General features: G+C 70.8%; 2 protein-coding genes across 2 annotated transcripts; both read right to left on the bottom strand.

Annotated features, from left to right (window-relative positions):
* Positions 1-2,257: 2,257 nt before the first annotated feature.
* TMPRSS4 (transmembrane serine protease 4) lies at positions 2,258-6,905 on the bottom strand. The gene is made up of 13 exons (XM_062594397.1): positions 6,681-6,905; positions 4,830-4,863; positions 4,635-4,748; positions 4,376-4,528; positions 4,161-4,290; positions 3,960-4,061; positions 3,849-3,889; positions 3,567-3,729; positions 3,291-3,457; positions 3,101-3,196; positions 2,879-3,018; positions 2,477-2,626; positions 2,258-2,340 (listed from the first exon to the last, which is right to left on the bottom strand). Exons 1-13 carry the CDS (start codon positions 6,903-6,905, stop codon positions 2,329-2,331), a joined length of 1,527 nt encoding a protein of 508 aa, XP_062450381.1. The 3' UTR covers positions 2,258-2,328.
* A 6,254-nt stretch (positions 6,906-13,159) lies between these two features.
* Positions 13,160-16,805, bottom strand: IL10RA (interleukin 10 receptor subunit alpha). The gene is made up of 7 exons (XM_062594719.1): positions 16,664-16,805; positions 15,890-16,010; positions 15,606-15,784; positions 15,304-15,470; positions 15,043-15,193; positions 14,839-14,954; positions 13,160-14,746 (listed from the first exon to the last, which is right to left on the bottom strand). Exons 1-7 carry the CDS (start codon positions 16,725-16,727, stop codon positions 13,862-13,864), a joined length of 1,683 nt encoding a protein of 560 aa, XP_062450703.1. The 5' UTR covers positions 16,728-16,805; the 3' UTR covers positions 13,160-13,861.
* Between the last annotated feature and the right edge of the window lie 17 nt (positions 16,806-16,822).

Raw genomic sequence — 16,822 nt, 5'->3', positions numbered from 1 at the left:
AAGGCACCTAACGCAGAGATGCTTTCCAAGCTGATCTGCCCAGGCTTTAACTCCTTAAGCAGATTTCTTTCTTTTTTTTTTTTTTTTTTTTTTCTTTTTTTAATACTAGACTCCCGTGGGAAAAAGGCTGCTCGTGTTGCCCCTTCACCCGAGGAAAACTGTGGCACTCGGTCCACAAGGCAGGGAGGGAGCCCGGTCGTGCCCCGGCGAGAGGAGCGGGCTCGGGGCTGCTCCAGCCCGCTCCTGCTCCTGCCACCGACCGGCTGCGTGACCTTGGGCAAGTCACTCTGCCTCTCTGTGCCTCAGTTTCCCCAGCTGTAAAATGGGGATAATAATACTGCTCTACCTCGCAGGGGCTGTTGGCTAACGTAGCACGGTGCTCTGGGACCCTTGGGCGAGGGTGCTGCAGGGGCAAAGCTGGAGGGTCTTTGCGCTGCTGGGGTGAGGGCCGCGCAGGAACCGCCTCGGCCGGGTGTTGCGGGTAGGCTGGCCGCCGTGCCCCGAAGGACGGGCTCGGCGTGGAGCACGCCGGCGCGCAGGCGCGCCCGCTGCCCGCCCGCCCGCCGCCCCCACGCCGAGGGCCGCCGAAAGCCGCGCCGGGCTTGGGAGGCGCTGGAGACGTGACGCGCAAACCACCCTGTTCCCGCGGGCTGTGCGGGGCTGGAGGGGAGAGAGTTAATTTTGCAGCTGAAGGTGCCGGTGTGCTTTAGGAGGCGATTTGTTCCCCGTTTCACCTGTGCTTGCGGGTACGCGCCCGCGCCGCCGCGGGACAGGCCGCCAGGCGCCCGGCGGGTTTCCTTGGCGGCTGGGTAAATGGGAAGGTGGGAGTCAGGCCCCCGGATCCCGGTCTCACCTGTGCCCTGGGGAGCTGCGGGAGCCTCGGGCAAATCACTGGGCTGCTCTGTGCTGCAGTTTCCCCAGCTTCCCCAGGGACGGCAAACCTGAGCTACCTCGGAGGAGCTGCGAGCGAAGCGCCCGGTGCTCCTCGGGCGAGGGGCACTCCGCACGTGCCGGGAGTTATTAATGTACCATTGCCGCTCGGGAGAGTCTAGGCAGGAAGATGCGAGATCCCCCAGTTATCCCGTGAGACCTCCAGCCCATCCTTGGAGAAGACCTCCCAGGGGAGAGGACAGTGAGGGGAGGAAGGGTGTTTTTTTTTTTCTTTTGAAGAACTATTTTTAGCTGTCCTAACCTGCCAGCATTTTTTAGACGGTATCTGGACCCAGCTCCACTTACCACAGGATATGCAATGCTGTACTATGCATGGATTATTCCTCTGGCTTGAAGGAAAAAGTCAACATAACCCATCTGGAAATGTATCTCTGCCTGTACGCATGCGTGTGCGGGTGTTGCAGGCAGCGCCGCGGGCAAGGGGCTGGCTCGGGAGCCCGCGCGGGGTCCCTGCCGTCCCCGGGGCTCCTGCCACGGGCCGTGGGGACGGCTCCGCTGGGGGCCTGTGCAGCGGTGTGACCGCCACGGGCGCGCTTAGGTGCATGGAAATGCACGTAGGAGACGGCTGCGAGTGCACCCAGGGTGTGTGCAACACGCTGTGTTCAGACCTAAAACACATTTTGCACTGTAGAGTTTTAGCTAGCTTTGCCTTGAATGAAATAAAGTTTATGTTTACTAGAGAAACTCCCTGGCGCGTGGCTTCCTGGGGGTGCTTGCTGGGGCCCGGCGCCTGCAGCGGTCCGCGGTGCTGAACGGGGCTGCGGCCGCTCGCGGTGCTGCCGGCGCCCGGGGCCGCGCGGCGGGGCCGCGGGCAGAGCAGGACTGTCCCCCGACTCCTTGTTTTGCTTAGGAAGGGATTAGAAACGTGCAGGCACAACCAAGCACAGGGGTGCCGGAGCGCGGCGGGCGCCCGGGCAGCGGGCAGGGTCCTGTCGGCACCTCGGCCGCGCTCCCGGGTCCTCGCGCGAAAGGGGCACAAACCCCTCACAGGCTGCGTGAAAAAACAAATCCCTTCTTTAAGGGGGGGGGATACGTGACAGCACGAACACCGCTTCTCCCTGTAAACTAAGACAGGGCGACTAATCCAAGCAAGCGGCAGCTTCCGCCCGCGGGCACCTGCCTGGTGCCGCAGGACCGGCGCTGGGCCGCAGACTAATCTCTCTCCGGAAGGCAGCTGGAGCCGGTCGAATTCCTCGGCGGTGTCGGGAGCCTCCGTCTCCTCGGCCGCCCTCCGGCGTGCTAAGCCCGCGCGGGGTCCGCAGGCTTCGCTCGCTCTCGGCGGCTCACGATCCGATTCCCGTGCGCGGCCGGGGCCGGGGGAGCCAAGCGCGAAAGGGACGGGAGGCCGGGGGCGGAGGGGGACGCGTCCGGCGGCTCTCACAGCTCCGACTGCAAGGGCAGAGAGGCAGAGAGGCCCGTTGCGGACGCTGCGCCTTGCTGCAGGGCCGCGGCGGGGGCTGCGGCCGCCCCGGCGGTGCCCGCGGCCCCGTGCCGCCAGCGCCGGCGCGCCGGCGAGGGCGCTGACCCTGCGGACGGTGTAGATCCAGTTGAGGTAGGCCTGGACGCTGGTGTAGACGCCGGGGGTGCCGGGGCTGCCGCAGCCCTGGCCCCAGCTGACGATGCCCACCACGTGCCAGCGGCGGCGCGAACGCAGCAGGGGCCCGCCGCTGTCGCCCTGCGAAGCACGAGCCGGCCTGAGCGGCACGCGCGCCGAGCCTCCCCGGGGCCGGCGAGGCGCGGGGGCCGGCACGGGCACCGCGGCCGCGTGCGGCTCCCGCCGACCGCCCCGGAGAGCCCCGCGCCGTCGCGCCACTGGTGCCCGAAACCCATCGCGTTTGCAGCTGCTTCCCGCCGACGGGAGGGCTGCGGGAGCATCCGCCGGCGCTGCCCGCCGGGGCGCGGCGGGACGGCGAGCGCGGCCCCGCACCTGGCACGTGTCCACCCCGCCTTGCGGCAGGCCGGCGCACAGCATCTTCTCCGTGACGTCCCCATGGTAGGCGGCCAGGTTGCAGCTCCGGGTGTCGACCAGCTCCACCTCCGCCTGCTGCAGGCTCTCGGACAGCGTGCCTGCGCGCGGGGCGCCCGCTCAGGGCGGCAGCCCGGCGGTGCCGGCACGCGGCGGCACTCACCGTGGGGCCGCGGCACTCACCGTGCTCCCGCGTGTACCCCCAGCCCGTGACCCACAGCGAGGCGCCCGGGCGCAGCTCCTCATCGAAGTAGGGCAGGCAGACGGGCTTGCTGCAGGCTGCGGGGCAGAGCGGCGCCGGCGGGCGGCCGGTGAGGCCCGCGGGCTCCGGGGCGGGCGCTGCCGGCGCCGGGCGGCTGCCGCCCCGTCTCACCCGAGAGGCGCAGCGGGGAGCGCAGCTTCACCAGGGCGATGTCGTTGTCCTTGGGAGAGGCGGGCGTCACCTCGGCCAGGAAGACCTTCTCCACGGCGAGGCTGGCGGTGCCCGAGAGCAGGCGGGAGCCGGCCTCGGCGCGCCAGCCGTGCACCGCGGGGTTGTTCCTGCGCAGGGACACGGCCGGCACTGCCCACGCCGCATGCCGCGGCCGGCCCAGCCCGGGGCGCGGGTGCTGGCAGGGGCGGCAGTGCCGCGGGGCGCCCGCTGGCTCACTTGAAGCAGTGGGCGGCGGTGAGGATCCAGCCGGGGTCGATGACGGCGCCGCCGCAGATGTGCTCCTTCCTGTACTGCAGGCTCACCTGCCAGGGCCAAGCCTCGATGGCCGCCGGGCGCCCGCCCAGCACCCGCGGGGCCCCGGCGCTCTCGCCGCACGCCTCTGCGGCCGGTGCCGGGCGGCACGTTAGCGCCCGCGGCAGGGCAGGGGAAGCGAGCGCCCGCTCCGCCTGCCCTGCCGCCGCCGCGGCTCCTGCGGGGCCGCGGCGCCCTCGTACTTACGGGAACACCGGAGCGAGACCGCGGAGCCCGAGGGGCACTGCCTGCAAGAGGCAGGGCAGGGGCTGGCTGCGGGCAGGGCCGCGGGCCCAGGCGCCCGGCCGCGCCGCTCACCTGCCCGCCTCCTGCAGCCGCAGGCTGCCGTTGCTCAGCGCGACCTGGCGCAGCGCCGCGGCCTGCCCGCCGCCCGGCTCCACCGCCCCGACGGCGGGCGGGCTGCAAGAGACCGCGCAGCAGGCTCAGCCGCCGCCGCCGCCGCGCCCCGGCTCGGCGCGGCTCAGCCCCCGCGGGCTCCCGGGGTGTGCGGGCTCCTACCTGCCGTAGCCCATCTGCTCACAGGCTGCTTTCGCCAGCAGCAGGGTGAAGCCGTCGTGGCAGACCCAGCACCAGGCTCCGGAGAGCGGGTCCAGCACCTGCAGGGCGTCCCCGTCCCTGGAGACGCGCACTAGGGAGGGACGCGGAGCCGGGCTCGCCGCGGGCCGCCCGCCGGCGGCTCCCGGCCGCGGCCCGGCGCGGCGGCCCCGACTCACCGCCCACCCGCGGGCCGTCGGGGACCCGCCGGGCGCAGCCGGCCTCGTCCTCGCCCCGCGCGCAGTCGGCCCGGCCGTCGCACACCCGCTGCAGCGGCAGCAGCCGCAGGGGCCACCAGCAGAAGTAGTAGTAGTGTTCCAGGTAGGTCTTCGCTGGAGGGAAATGGGGCTCAGCGCAGGCGCGCGGCGAGGGGCGCAGCCGGCGCCGGCGAGCGCCGCTCCGCGGCTGCCCGCGCCGGGAGGAGGGCGCGGGCCGTACCGAAGAAGCCGACGGCGACCACGCTGGCGAGGCCGAGCGCGGCCGCCAGGACGGGGACGCCGACGCGCTTGAAGGACCGCAGCGCCGCGGAGCCCGCCGGTCCTGCGCGGGCACCTGCGGCGCGGTGCAGAGCGTGACGGAGCGGCGCGGGGCTCGGCCCCGCCGCGCGGCCGCCCCAGCGCCGCCGGCCGTTACCTCGGCTGCCCAGCGGCCGCTCGCAGGCTTCGTCCTACGAACCGGAGGGGACAACGGGTTAGGGAGCAGAAGGCACGGGGAAGGAGCGGCCGGGGGGAAGGGAGGGCGTACAGCGGCGCGGGCGCGAACGCGAGGCCACGCCGCGGCTCCCGCCCGGGCGAGCCTGGCCCCCCGCTCCCGAGGACAGTGCTGCGCCCGCCACGCAACTGCCTGCTCGCGCTACAGCCTCGCACAGCCGGCGTGCGCCGACGGGAGCGCTGCTGCCGGCCGGCGCCCCAGCACCGCCGGGGCCACGGGAGAAGCCAGCCCGGCCCCGGGGAGCCCGGCGCTCGGGGCAGAGGGAGGGCCGTGCCGTGCCGCGCCGCGCCGCTGCTAGGAGACATGGCAACAGAGCCCCGCCGCAGCGAGTGTGAACAGGGCGCTGCTCCCTCCTGCTGCCTCCGGCTGCCGGGAACGGCCCCTCGCCGCGGTGCGGCGCGGCACGGCACGGCACCGCCAGGCTGGCGCGGCTCGGTGGCCGCTCGCTTCGGTCTCGGGGGGCACGCTGCACGCTCCCCCCTGCCCGATTTGGCCCCCTGCCAGGGCCGCGCTGTCGGAAGCTGCTCCCTGGCTCTTTGTGTTTTGCAGGTGCGCTCCTGCCCTTCCGGGGCTATGGAAAGCAGCGGGTTTACGTGTCGCTTTAACGCTCCCTCCAGCCCTGCGCACCATCATTCCCTCTGCTGTTGTTTCTGGTCTCTACCGTGACAGGTAAGGCTTTGCTTTTTCGCAGGGCCTCTATCCAGCACGAACAGAGGTAAGAGAGACTGCAAAGCTGCTGTAAACCCACAGATCTGGCAGCAAAAATCAAGAGGGTTTGGAGTTCAGGAGCCTGTGCTCTTCCTGCTTTCATTTCCGAGCCTTTAGGAGCAGCCTGTTCCCCCCGGGCAGCAGAGGGCTGGAGCTGTTTGCGTTGCTGTTTCAGAGGAGAGCCGAGCCCCCGTGCAAGCGCAGCGCACGGCGGCTCGGCCTTTGAAGGGAGCAGCAGCGCCTGGAGGCCGGGGAGGCTGGAGGGGCCGGGCTGCAGCCGCCGCACCGCACCGCACCGCACCGGGCGCGAGGCAGCCGTGCAGCCCTCCCTCCCTGCCCGGGGCGCTTGCTCTGGGCGTGTTTGGCCACGCACGAAGGCTCTGCCAGCAGGATGGTGAGGGGAAGTGCCAAGTGATTTCAGTTCTGGTTAGTACACAACGATAGCCTGCATCTGAAGAGCCAGAAAGCGCTGGGAACGGGCAGGCAGCGTGGGACGGGAGCGCGTTGCCAGGTCTCCGCTGCCCTTCCCAGGCCGCTCCCGGAGCCCGTGCGGTGCCTGCCGGAGCCCCGGGAGCTTTGCAGCGCCGGCCGCGCTCGCAGAACGTCTTGCGTCAGCGCGCGGGGCACGGCCCGGCGAACGGCATCCTAACGGCTCCCTGCGGAAACGGTGCCGGGGCTCGGGCCGTGCCCTGCTGGCTGGCTCTTCCCCCTAGCCCCTGCCTCCAGCTGCTGAGTTTTTTGCCTCTCCTTCCGCCCGTGACCCTTGCCACTCTCGAGGCAAGAGCTGCACAGGCTAAATGAGCCGCGGCTGCGGCCGTGCCAGCCCCCATGCCTACGCCAGCCCCATTTCCTCGGGAGCTCCTAGCTACCGTAACCAGGTCAGCTCCGTGGCCTGAGCCCCGGCTGTGTGCTAACGGGGCCGCAGCGACCTCGGGCCGTGCCGAAGCCCGCGAGCGCGAGCCCGGCGGGGGGGCCAGGGCTGCTGGCAGGGGCACGTTCCTGCGCGACGCCCAGCCCCAGCGGTGCTCCGCACCCGGGACCAGCTTCCCCCCCCCGGTAACTCACCATGCTCGTCCGGCTCTGAGCTCTCCCGGGGAGCCGCGGGTGCCCCGACGGCAGGGAGCCCGGGCGGGTGGCGCTCCCGCCGTGCCAGTCCGGCCCGGTTCTGCCCGTGCCCTGGGAGCACTGGGGCAGGACCGCCCCAGCACTCCTTAAAACCCTCGATGGGAGTTGTGAAACAGGAATCGTGATTTGTATTGTAATATAACACCGGTCTATCAGCAGCACCATCACCTGCAGTAATCTCTGGAGCATCGACTGCTGGGGAGTGACTCACTTGCTGAGCTGCTGTCACAAAATAACTTATCAGGAGTGAACTGACTGACAGGGCGAGATTTTTTTGTGCTGCTTTCCTGATGATAAGAGGAACCACAACCATGGTGGTTGCCCGTCTCTTCCGCCTTGTTTTCTGAAGCAGAGACCTTAGGAGGTGGAGGAGGAAAGGGGAAGAGTTTACGCACGAGGTTACCGGGCCATGATGCTCCTGTCCTTCAGGTCACCAACTCGCAGCTTCCATGCCTGGTCCCAGGACGCGGCTGGCAGTTAAAAGGAAGCCGAGCTGATGTCCTGGGAAAAAGAGCGGTTTGCCTTCGCCCACTTGCACTGGCGCTGCCGGGCAGGATGGGCGCTCAGGCTCGGCCCGGGCCGCCCCACCAGCAGCCCTGTCGGTCGGGCTGCAGAGACGTGCCGGGGCGCTGCGCCGCGGGAAAGCGGAGCTGCAGGCAGTGCTCGCAGGAGGCGGGTGCTGCCCTTGCCAGGGTCTGCGGCCACGGGTGCCTCGGGCAACGGCTGGCGCTGGAGGAGGCGGCAGCGCTTGCTCCCGGCGCAGGGAGCTGGATGGGTCAGCGAGTCTGCAGGTTGTGGGCAGGCCTCGCTGGCTCCTGGCTACAAACACCGGCCTTGGGCAAACGCATGCTGAAAAGGGAGCGTGTGCAGGGCTGCAGCTAATTACCCTCCCCTCCTTTTGTCATCAAACTTTCCCAACGGCGGGGGAGAGCCGCGGCTGCCAGGTGCGTGCCCCGTGCCAGCGCAGAGGCTGCGGAGCGTCACGTTCCCGCAGCTCCCGGCCCGGGACGCATGCCGTCCTGTGCCCGGGCGCAGCGGGGACGCCGGCTGCGTGGAGGAGGGAGCACAGCGTGGGGGGGGCACCCGCGCGCGGTCTGCGGGTGAGGGCCGTGCTCCCCGGGCTCCTCCGGAGGCGCCGGGGCCGGGCAGGCTGCAGCTTTCGCAGTAAAAGCAGGTGGCTCAGGAGCAGGACGCTGCTGGGCTGGGGGGGGGGCGGCCGGGCGCTCTGGAGCGAACTGCAGGCACCACGCGCAGAGCCACGGCCCCGGGGCGCTTGGCAGAGACCCCTCGCAGGGGTCGGGGCGAGGGGGGCCGCTCGCGCGGGGCAGAGCATGGCCCCCCGCGTCCGCGGGGCAGGAGGTGGCGCGGTGCTGGGGCGCGGGGAGCGGCTCTTCCTCCTCTGAGGCTGAGCGAGGGCTTTGAGGAAGCAGCTGAGGTTTGCAGATGTTATGTCACAGCTCCGGGCGCCTTCGGGCTCGGCTTCCTGGAGCACGGCCGCCCTCCTGCCCGGGGCACCCGTCCCCAGCCGCTTGGCAAGGCATGCGCCTCAGGGCTCCCCGGTGCCGCGCGGGTCAGGCCCAGGCCAGGCTCGGCTCACCCAACACTGCGCGGTCACGCACCTCGGCAGTGCAAACCCTGGCTCTTGCTCGCAGATCCCCTGACTCTGCCTGCAAGGGGCTCTCCCCCCGCAGCCACCCCTGCCTCTCCGTCGGAGCTGGGTCTTGGCGTCCCCAACACTTCTCCGTGCTGTTTCCCCCTGCTTGCCCTGTTCCCAGGCTGTTAATGGTTCTCCCTGTTTGCTGTCTTCTGTCTGCAGCCACGGAGCTGGTTCCCGCTTCCTCCCGCAAGCAGGCGGTGATTCCCACCTGATCCCCAGGTTGGGGACCCGGGGCTTTGAGACGATGCTCAAGCCCGGTGCTAAGAGCACTGTGCCATCACCCTGCGCAAGGCCACACCATGGCAGGCAGCCCCGAGACCCCGGGCCACGCTCCGTGCCAGACCAGCCCCTCCGGCAGCAGCCCGGCTGTGGCCCTCTGCCAGGAGCTGGCACTTAGAGGATGCGGCAGCTCCGAGTCCCACCAGGGTTGGGAGCTGGTCCCCCTTCTCCGCTGGCCTGGGCCAGCCGCTGCAGTACCTCCCGGCACGCACGCTGCGAGACGGAGCCCAGGGCAGGTGTTCTGGTGCCTTTGAGAAAGTATTTTGGCACGATGCGGGAGCCTGGGCTGTGCCCCTTTGGCTGTGTCCGGAGCTGGGGGCTCCGCGGGGCGCCGAGCACGCCGCCGTCCTCCCACCCGCTGTGGCTGCGGGGAGAGCGGGCGGTTTCGGCCGCTGGCTGCCGCGGGAGGCTGCCGCGCAGCACGGCTGCTGCATGAGTCACTGCGGGAGCCGGCTCCCGGCCTCGCCCGTGCCGCCCTGCGCCGGTCCCAGGCTCCCCGGCGCTCCCGGCTCGTGCGCGGCCCGGCCTGGCCGAAGCGGCGTGCATTGGCGGCCCACGCGCGCCAGCCCCCCGCGAGGGCACGGGCGGGCTGTGCCGCTCGGGGCAGAGCTGCAGCGCGAGCCGAGAGGCGGCAGCGCGATGCGCAGCGGCTCCTCGGCTGTTCGCCGTGTCCCGTCAGGTGGAGCGAGTTCTGTGGGTTGCGGGAGGATTCGGCGTGTTGCTCACTGTGTAAACACCGTGACCATGGGGGAAATGTTCTCACTCCACCGGCATCTGCCTAAATGTGGCTGCTGTTGGGTCGTCCCTTTCCGCTGTCTCGCTCCCGGCGCTGCAAGGTGCGCCAGCCTCTCCGTGCACCAGGAGCTTGCCCTAGCCCCTCCGTGCATGCAGGCGAGCGCCGTGGGGCTGTCTGCGCCTGGCGATGGGGTCAGACCCCGCCGCGATAGCGGAGACGGGTCCGTGGTGGTGCTTGCACTGAGAGTTAGGGGGGCAGGAGCTGGCAGCAGCCGCAGAGACGCGCAAGCAGTGCCGTGCCGCGCGTCGCGCTCGCTCTGCGCAGCGGGGACGGTGCCGGCGGGGCAGCGGCAGCCTTTGCTCCGGCCGCGCTGCGCCCGGGCGCGCCGGCAGCCCTGCAGCGCTGCCGGGAGCGGCGGCCTGCGCTGGGCCCCTGCGGCGGGCAGCAGCCCGGCCGGCCCCGGCAGCCTGCCTGCCTTCGCCAACGCATCCTCTAGAGGGAACTGCCCGTCCAGAGACGGGGCTGCGAGCCTCCCCGCCGCCGCCGCCCTCGGCCCGCTCGCGCCTGCCTCACCTCCGCCCCAGCCGCCGGCAGCCTGGCAGCTGCGCCCCGCCGCCCCAGCCTCGGCCTGCCGCCCTCGAGGGTCTTGTGGCCCTTTCCCAGGGCGCGTGGAGGAGCAGGCTGCTCCAGGAGCACCGGGAGAGTTGCTGTCGGTGCCTGCAGCCTGGACACGATGCTCCCCTCCCGGCGGCTCTTCCCCCAGCCGGCTGCTGCCGGGGCTGGCCGGGAGCGCCGGGGCTGTGGCGGAAGCCCTGCGCCGAGCCTGCTGCAGCCTCCCCAGGGCCGAGGCTGTGGTCAGTGGTGTGTGACACATCGTGGGCAATTCCCCGAGCCGGAGGCTGTTTCACTTCTCCCACGGAGCCCAGCGGGGAATGCACATGTCCTGGGGTGCTCCGGGGAGCATCCTATCACCACCGCGGTGACCCTTCCACTGCCGGCCGGCCGGCCAGCCACCCGCGGGACGTGGCAGAGCACCTCCCGGCACATCCTTGGGCTGGGAAAGCTGCCAGGGCCACAGCGAGGATCGCAGGGCCCCGAAATGGGGCAGGCAGGGCGGCAAAGCGGCGCCGCGCCGCGTGTGCTGTAGCCCCGTAGATGCCGTCCGCCCGCATCGTGGGGTGGCGTGCCGCGGGGGTGCCCGGCCCCTGCCCAGCCCCACCACGGCCCTGGCGCCCTCCCGACCACGTGCAGAGCCGGGGCCTCGTGCAGGCGTCTCGCTGCAGAGCCTCTTCTCCCTCTGCCTTGCAGGACGAGAGCCCGCCAGGATGCTGGGGCTCGCCGTGGGACTCGGGCTGGCCCTGCTGGTCCTCGTCCTGTCTGTCTACGCTTTCGCCCGGTGCTACCAGCGGGGACAGTGCTGGCACCGTGAGTGCAGGCAGCGCGGAGGGGCGGGCGGCCAGGCGCAGCCCAGCGGGCTGATGCATGCTCATCCCCGCGAGCTAGCGGTGCTGGGGAATCCTCCTGCGGTGCAGGGTAACGCTGGGGTGAGCCAAGCCAGGGGACGCCACGGAGGCGGTGCGCAGGGATGCCGGGAGCAGCGAGCTCTGGCTCTCTCCTTCCCACTGGGTGACAGCCTCCCTCCTTCCCCTCCCCAGGGCCCGACTTCATCTTCAACCTGTACCACATTCGGTGAGTGAGGCCGTGCCGAGGGAAGCCCCACGCCCCGGGGCCGGCCGGGGGCTGGCAGGGTGCATCGCACCCGTGCGTTTCGGTGGGGCAGCCCTGGGCGCCGGGGTAAGCCGTTGCAAACCCTCGCCGGTCCCACTGCCCTGGAGCAGGACGGGGACCTGCCCGGCTGCAGCGTGCCCCGGGGAAGCCCCTGCAGCCACGTGCCCGGCCGGGCTGCAGCGAGGCAGCGCAGCCCCCTGACGCCTCCGCCGTCCCACAGCGGGCTCCGGGCAGTGCAGGTGGAGCTGGCGCCGCCGTTCACCGTCAGCGGCTCCCTGAGCGAGGCGAGGAGCGGCTATGCGCGTTTCCACGACTGCGGGCCGTGACGGGCGCAGGTAAGGCATGGCCCCGGCTGCCGGCCTCCCGGCGGCGGGGGGAGAGCGCGATCAGTCCCCCACTCCCCACGCAGTGCCTGCCCTGCTGCAGCGGCACGTCTGCAATCCCCCCGTGGGCCGGGAGCTGCGAGTGCCCTTGTGGGCTGCGTGCCTCTGCGCCTTGCCCCAGCACAGCCCCGCCGGCTCTGCCGGAGCCGGTGCCCTGTGCCTGTGTTGCCTGCTCGTGGCTTTCCCAGACTTTCCCCAGGGTATTCCCAAAGTTTCCCCTCCAAAAAAGCCTTCCCCATGACTTGGCCTGTGCATGCTGTGGGCAGTCGGGGGCTTTCCCTGAGTTCTGGTTTTATTTCCCACCTCGCAGCTGCAGCGCTCCCCACCCTCAGCCGGAAGAGGAGCGACTTCCCTGTGCTGCCAGGGATGCCGGCGGCCCCAGCCCTCCCCGGGGCCCTGCCCGCTCCGCGGCGCGAGAACCGGCAGCACCGCGAGCTCGTGCCGTCGCGGGAGCCGCGCGCGGGGTCCCCGGCGGAGGCTGACGCGGGGGATTCCCGCGGGAGCTCGGCACCCCGGTGCCCGGGGCTTGCTCTGCCCTTCCCGGGCCGGGCAGCGCAGCGCGCTCGCTCCCTGCCTGCCGCCCCGGCTGCGGGCTGCCCGCCGCGGCTGGGCCTCGGCCGGGAGCAGCTCCCGCCCCGGGGTCCTGCCTGCGCTCTCGGACCCGGCTTTCCCTGGGAATGTTTCCCTGAGCCAGCTCCCTCCTCACCTCCGGTGGCCACCGAAAGAGCAACCAAAACCAGCCACAGGGGAACTCCTCTGTTCTCAGTTCTTTAAAAAACAGCCCCTGAATATGCTGAATTTCTACTGAAATGAAACGGTGCAGGGTTTGCTCTTGCGAAATGTCAGTGGGCTTCACACCCCGCTCGTGGGAAAGGCTTTTTGCACGTGCCAAGACGGGGTGCGCACGTGCTCAGCTCCCAGGCTTCCCTGAGGAGCGCGGTGCAAGGCGAAGGAGAGCGGGCAAGCGGGGTGCTGGAGGAGCCGTCGAGAAACACCCTCCCTGCGTGGAGCCCCGACGAAGCCAGGCAAACGCGGCAGCACCTGGGGATCCCAGAGCGCGCCGCAGGGAAGGTCCGCACTGCGGGTCGCCGGCGCGAGAGCCGTCCCTGGCTTTGTCGCCAACACGGGAACCAGCAGCGCCTGACGTCAGCGGCACAAAAAAAGCCCTGCTCGATCTTGATGACTCGCTCTTTCGGAGGAAGTTTAAAAAAAAGCTCGCGCAAAAAACCCCGGTCTCCAAAATACCAACAGGCAAAACAGACAGTGGAAATGAAACGACGAAGGGACGGCAGACTACACGGAAAGCCGGAAGCTTGCACCAATCTCTGCATAAACCGTTCCTCTCGGGAATCGGCTCCCCCCTCACCGCAGCGAGCGGCGCAGCAGCCCCGGTGACGCAGGAAACATATTTTTGATATCAGTAATGTCATGTCAGACATAACACAGGGAAACTTTGCAAGGCAGCAACAAACATTCTCCTCGCACAAGTGATTCATGTTTTCACCTGAAATAATACTGTGCATCTAGGTTTCCATCGGCACTTTCAATGGGACTACCCATGGCAAAGGTGCTATGAAATGAAGTGGCTTTTGGGAAAGTTCTCCGGTGACCTGGAAAGTAGTTGAAGTAGTCCACAGTAAGTCTTTGCTGTTTTATTTCTGTTCCCATTTCCACATAGAAAACATCCACCCCTCTTCCCAGAAAACCAGACTGGTCCCGCCGTGCCCCGGGGGCTGTCCAGGCTCTTGGCTCTCACGTGCGCCTGCGCCTGCTGCCTGGGCACCCCGGCAGAGCCTCGCCTGCTCTTGCCCCTGCAGGGAATGCTGCCGGCCTGCGACACTTGCTTCAAAATCTAGTCCTCAGGTCAGTACAAAACTGGAAGTTGCTGGATTTGCTTTTTCCAGTTCTGATGGGGAAAGGCACTTTCTCCTGCAAAGGCACGTCGCCTTGGCTCTGGGGGAAAAGTCCCTGGGTGAAAACGAAAAGTGCAGCTTCACCTTAGGCAAGGGCAGGCAGACAAACGGACCAAATAAATAACACCGCCTCCTTCCTGTATTTACAAATTAAATAGAATAAATAAGATGTCCGTGCAAGGCTGGCTGGGCGCCTGCCGCCTCCTGGAGCAGGGCAGCCGCGGCCGGGCGAGCGCTCGGGGGAAGCCGGGGGAAAGCGGGCGCTGGAGCGGCCGCGAGCGGGGCAGCCGGGCGCCCCGCGGCCAGCGCCGGGCGGGGAGCCCCGGCTCGCGGGCTGGGCGCTAGCTTATGGCAGTGGCTGCGCCCCGGGGGCAGCGGCTGGACGAGGTAGGTGGGTAGCACGCCGGTGGGAGGGGGTGGCTCTCCTAGCCCTCCGCCTCCGGCGTCGGCTTGCCCTGCGGCGGCAGCCAGGCGGTGGTGCACAGGCTGGAGAGGAGGGGCAGCGGCCCCGGCGCGGCGCCCGCGGGGCCGCCGAGCTCCAAGGGCGGCTTCAGCAGGTCGGCGATGCCGAGGGTCCCGGGGGCTCCGTGGCCGAGCTGGCTGGGAAAGCCCCAGGCCGCGGGCTCCCAGGGGCAGCCGGGTGCTGGCACGTCCTGCGCACGGCCGCGGGCTGCTTCGGGAGACGCCTGCTTCAGGTACCCCTTGGCCACCGGCAGCTCGGAGGGGTCTAGGTCCAGCGCAGCGTCCGTGCTGCCGGGACCCCGCGCGGGCCCCTCGTCTCGGTGCCCGCTCTGCTCCACCGTGCCCTTGGACTGCTGCAGGTAGCCCCGAAACTCCACGTCCCGTGGGCTGTCCTCACCGGCGGCGGCGGGGCTGCCGTGCTCTGCCGGCGGCGGCTGCACTTCCCCCGCGGGCCGGCGGCCGGCGCACCCCAGGCGGGGCGAGGTCCGCTCCAGGCTTATGCCGCTGTCCTCGGTGGCGGGCAGCGGCCCCGCGGCGCCCCGGCCGGCGGGGCCCAGCTCGCAGGAGGGGACGCGCAGGCAGATGCCGCTGTCGGTGCTGGTGCCGCTGCAGTCCCCACTCCTGGCGGCGCCCGGGCCCACCGGGCGAGCCCCGTCCTCGGGCAGCGCCGCGAGCGCGCGGTCCCGCGCCGGGGGCTGCTGCAGCGCGCCGGTGCTGCCGGCCGGGCCGCCGGGCTGCTGCGGCGCCTTCTGGCACAGGAAGAGCAGCTGGATGGGGTCCGCGTCCGGCCTGGCCGACGAGAAGTGCTCCTGCTCCACCCAGAGCGAGCCCTGCTTCATGAAGGACTTCTGCGGGGCGGAGGAAGGAGAGGGGTGAGGCGCCGTCGTCGCTGCTCGCCGCCTGCCTTCCCCGCGGCCTGCCTCGCGCCGGGGCACCTTACCAGTACGGACGGCGGCCTCACGGGCTTCTTCAGGTACATGCAGACGAGCAGCGCGCCCAGGAGGACCAGGGGCAGCAGGGCGACGAAGCAGATGCCGACGACGCTCGGGAGCAGCTCTGCAAGGCAGCAGGCGCCCGGGTGAGGGGGCGGCGCGGGGCGGCCCCGCGCCGCCCGCCCCGCGCCGCCCCGCGCGCCCCGGCTCACCGCTCCGCGTGCCGACGGTGACGCACTGCTCGGGCGTGCGGGCGGTGCGGGCCTGCCGGGTCGCCACCTCGGGCTCCACGCTGACGCAGTACTCCGTGCCCCAGAAGAGGTTGCTGATGTTGAACTCGCTCTCGGTCTCCAACACCTCGTGCTGAAAGGAGCCGAGGGCGGGCTGGTACGCGGGGAGCGCCGCGGCTCTGCCGGAGCGCCGCGCTGCGCCCCCGGCCCGCCTGGCAGGGCGCCGAGAAGCTCGGCTCTCACCGTGTGGTTGTCGCGCGCCCGCCTGACGTACGCCCTGTAGCGCCGCACGTGCTTTTGTACGTCCTCGTACTTGACGGTGCGGTTGCCGGCTCTCAGGAGCAGCTGCAGCTTCACGCGGATGGTGTTGCCCGTCACGGCGAGGCTCTGCCCCGCGAGCCGCAGGCTGGCTGCCGACGAGCCGGGGGGACGCGCGCGTTAGGCCCCCGCTTCGCGCGGCTCTGGGAGCTTCCGCAGCAGCCGGCGGGGCCGCGAGCACCCTCGCGCCCGGCGCGCGGCCGGGCAGCCGCGCACGCCCCACGTACCGTCTTTGGGCGAGAAGGAGCTGGTCCTCCTCCACGGGGACGTGCGGTTTCCGGAAACGGCCCTGACCTGAGCGTAGTAGCGCCGCTCCGGGTCCAGCGTGTAGTACGTGAGGTCGCACGAGAGCCCCGGGATGCTGGTGCAGCTCGGCACCGCCGCCCAGGAGAGGTTGGTGCCGTACCTGCCGGGCAGCGGCAGCGGGGTGAGAGGGGCGCCGGGGCTGCCGCGGCGCCGGGGCCGGGGCCGGGGCTGGGGCCGGCCCGCGCGCGCAGGCGGTGCTACTCACGCTCTGTGCTGCACGTCGTAGCGCACGTCGGCGGGGGAGCCGGGCCCGGGCTCCCAGCGCAGCAGGTGATGCGCCGTCTCGGCGGCGAAGTGCACGCGCTGGGGGCTCGGCAGCCCCTCACCTGCGGGAGCAGAGGCGAGCGTGAGGCCGGCCCCGTGTGTCCCTGCCTTGGGGTAGCCGCGGGACCGGGACGATGCCTCCGCGGGCAGGCTGAACCCCGCTCTCCCGAGCGCCCGGGGGGGAGCGCGCCGGGCACCGGGGCTCAGCCCATGCCCGGACAGCCGGGGAGGGGGCCCGGCGTGCCCCTCGCTGCCGGCTCGCTAGCGGGAGGCGCCGGGCTCCCTGCCGGCACCCAGCCTTCCTGTTTTGCTTTGCTGCTGCCTGCAAGAAACACCCTGCCTCACACCTCCCTCCCGCCTGCGTTGCCCTCTCGTCACCCAGCAGCAAAACACCGCCAGCTGACGCCCGTCCCCCGTGCCGCGCTCGCTTCCTCTGCCGCTGCTGCCCCAGCAGCGACGGTGCTGTCCGGCAGCGGTGCTCGGCTGCGTGGGGCGGAAGGCGAAGGAGAAAGGTGTGGGGAGAGCGCCGAGCCGAGCCCCGGCCCGTGCCAGCGCCCGCGCCCGCGCCGCCAGCCCCCGTGCGGAAGCCCAACCGCTCCCTGCCCACCCAGACAAGGCGCCCTCCTGCCCCGGCGGCAGCTCGGAAGGGAGACGGCACGATGTGGCACGGCATGGCACGGCACGGCGCGGCGTGGCGCGGGCCAAGGCAACTCACCGAGGATCTGCCGGACGAGCAGCAGGGCTAGGCACAGGGCCGGGGCCGCCGCGCCGGGGGCCATGCCGGCTGAGCATCCTCCGCGGGCGCCTGGCCGGGCGCTGAGCACTGCTCCGGCGACCGCCCCGGCGCTTGTTTTTCCCCCGGAGGCTGGCTCAG

Source organism: Rhea pennata, chromosome 24 (assembly GCF_028389875.1).
Source record: "Rhea pennata isolate bPtePen1 chromosome 24, bPtePen1.pri, whole genome shotgun sequence".
Lineage (NCBI taxonomy): Eukaryota > Metazoa > Chordata > Aves > Rheiformes > Rheidae > Rhea > Rhea pennata.
The sequence above is the reverse complement of the archived record's forward strand: the minus strand, read 5'-3'. Positions and strand labels throughout refer to the sequence as shown.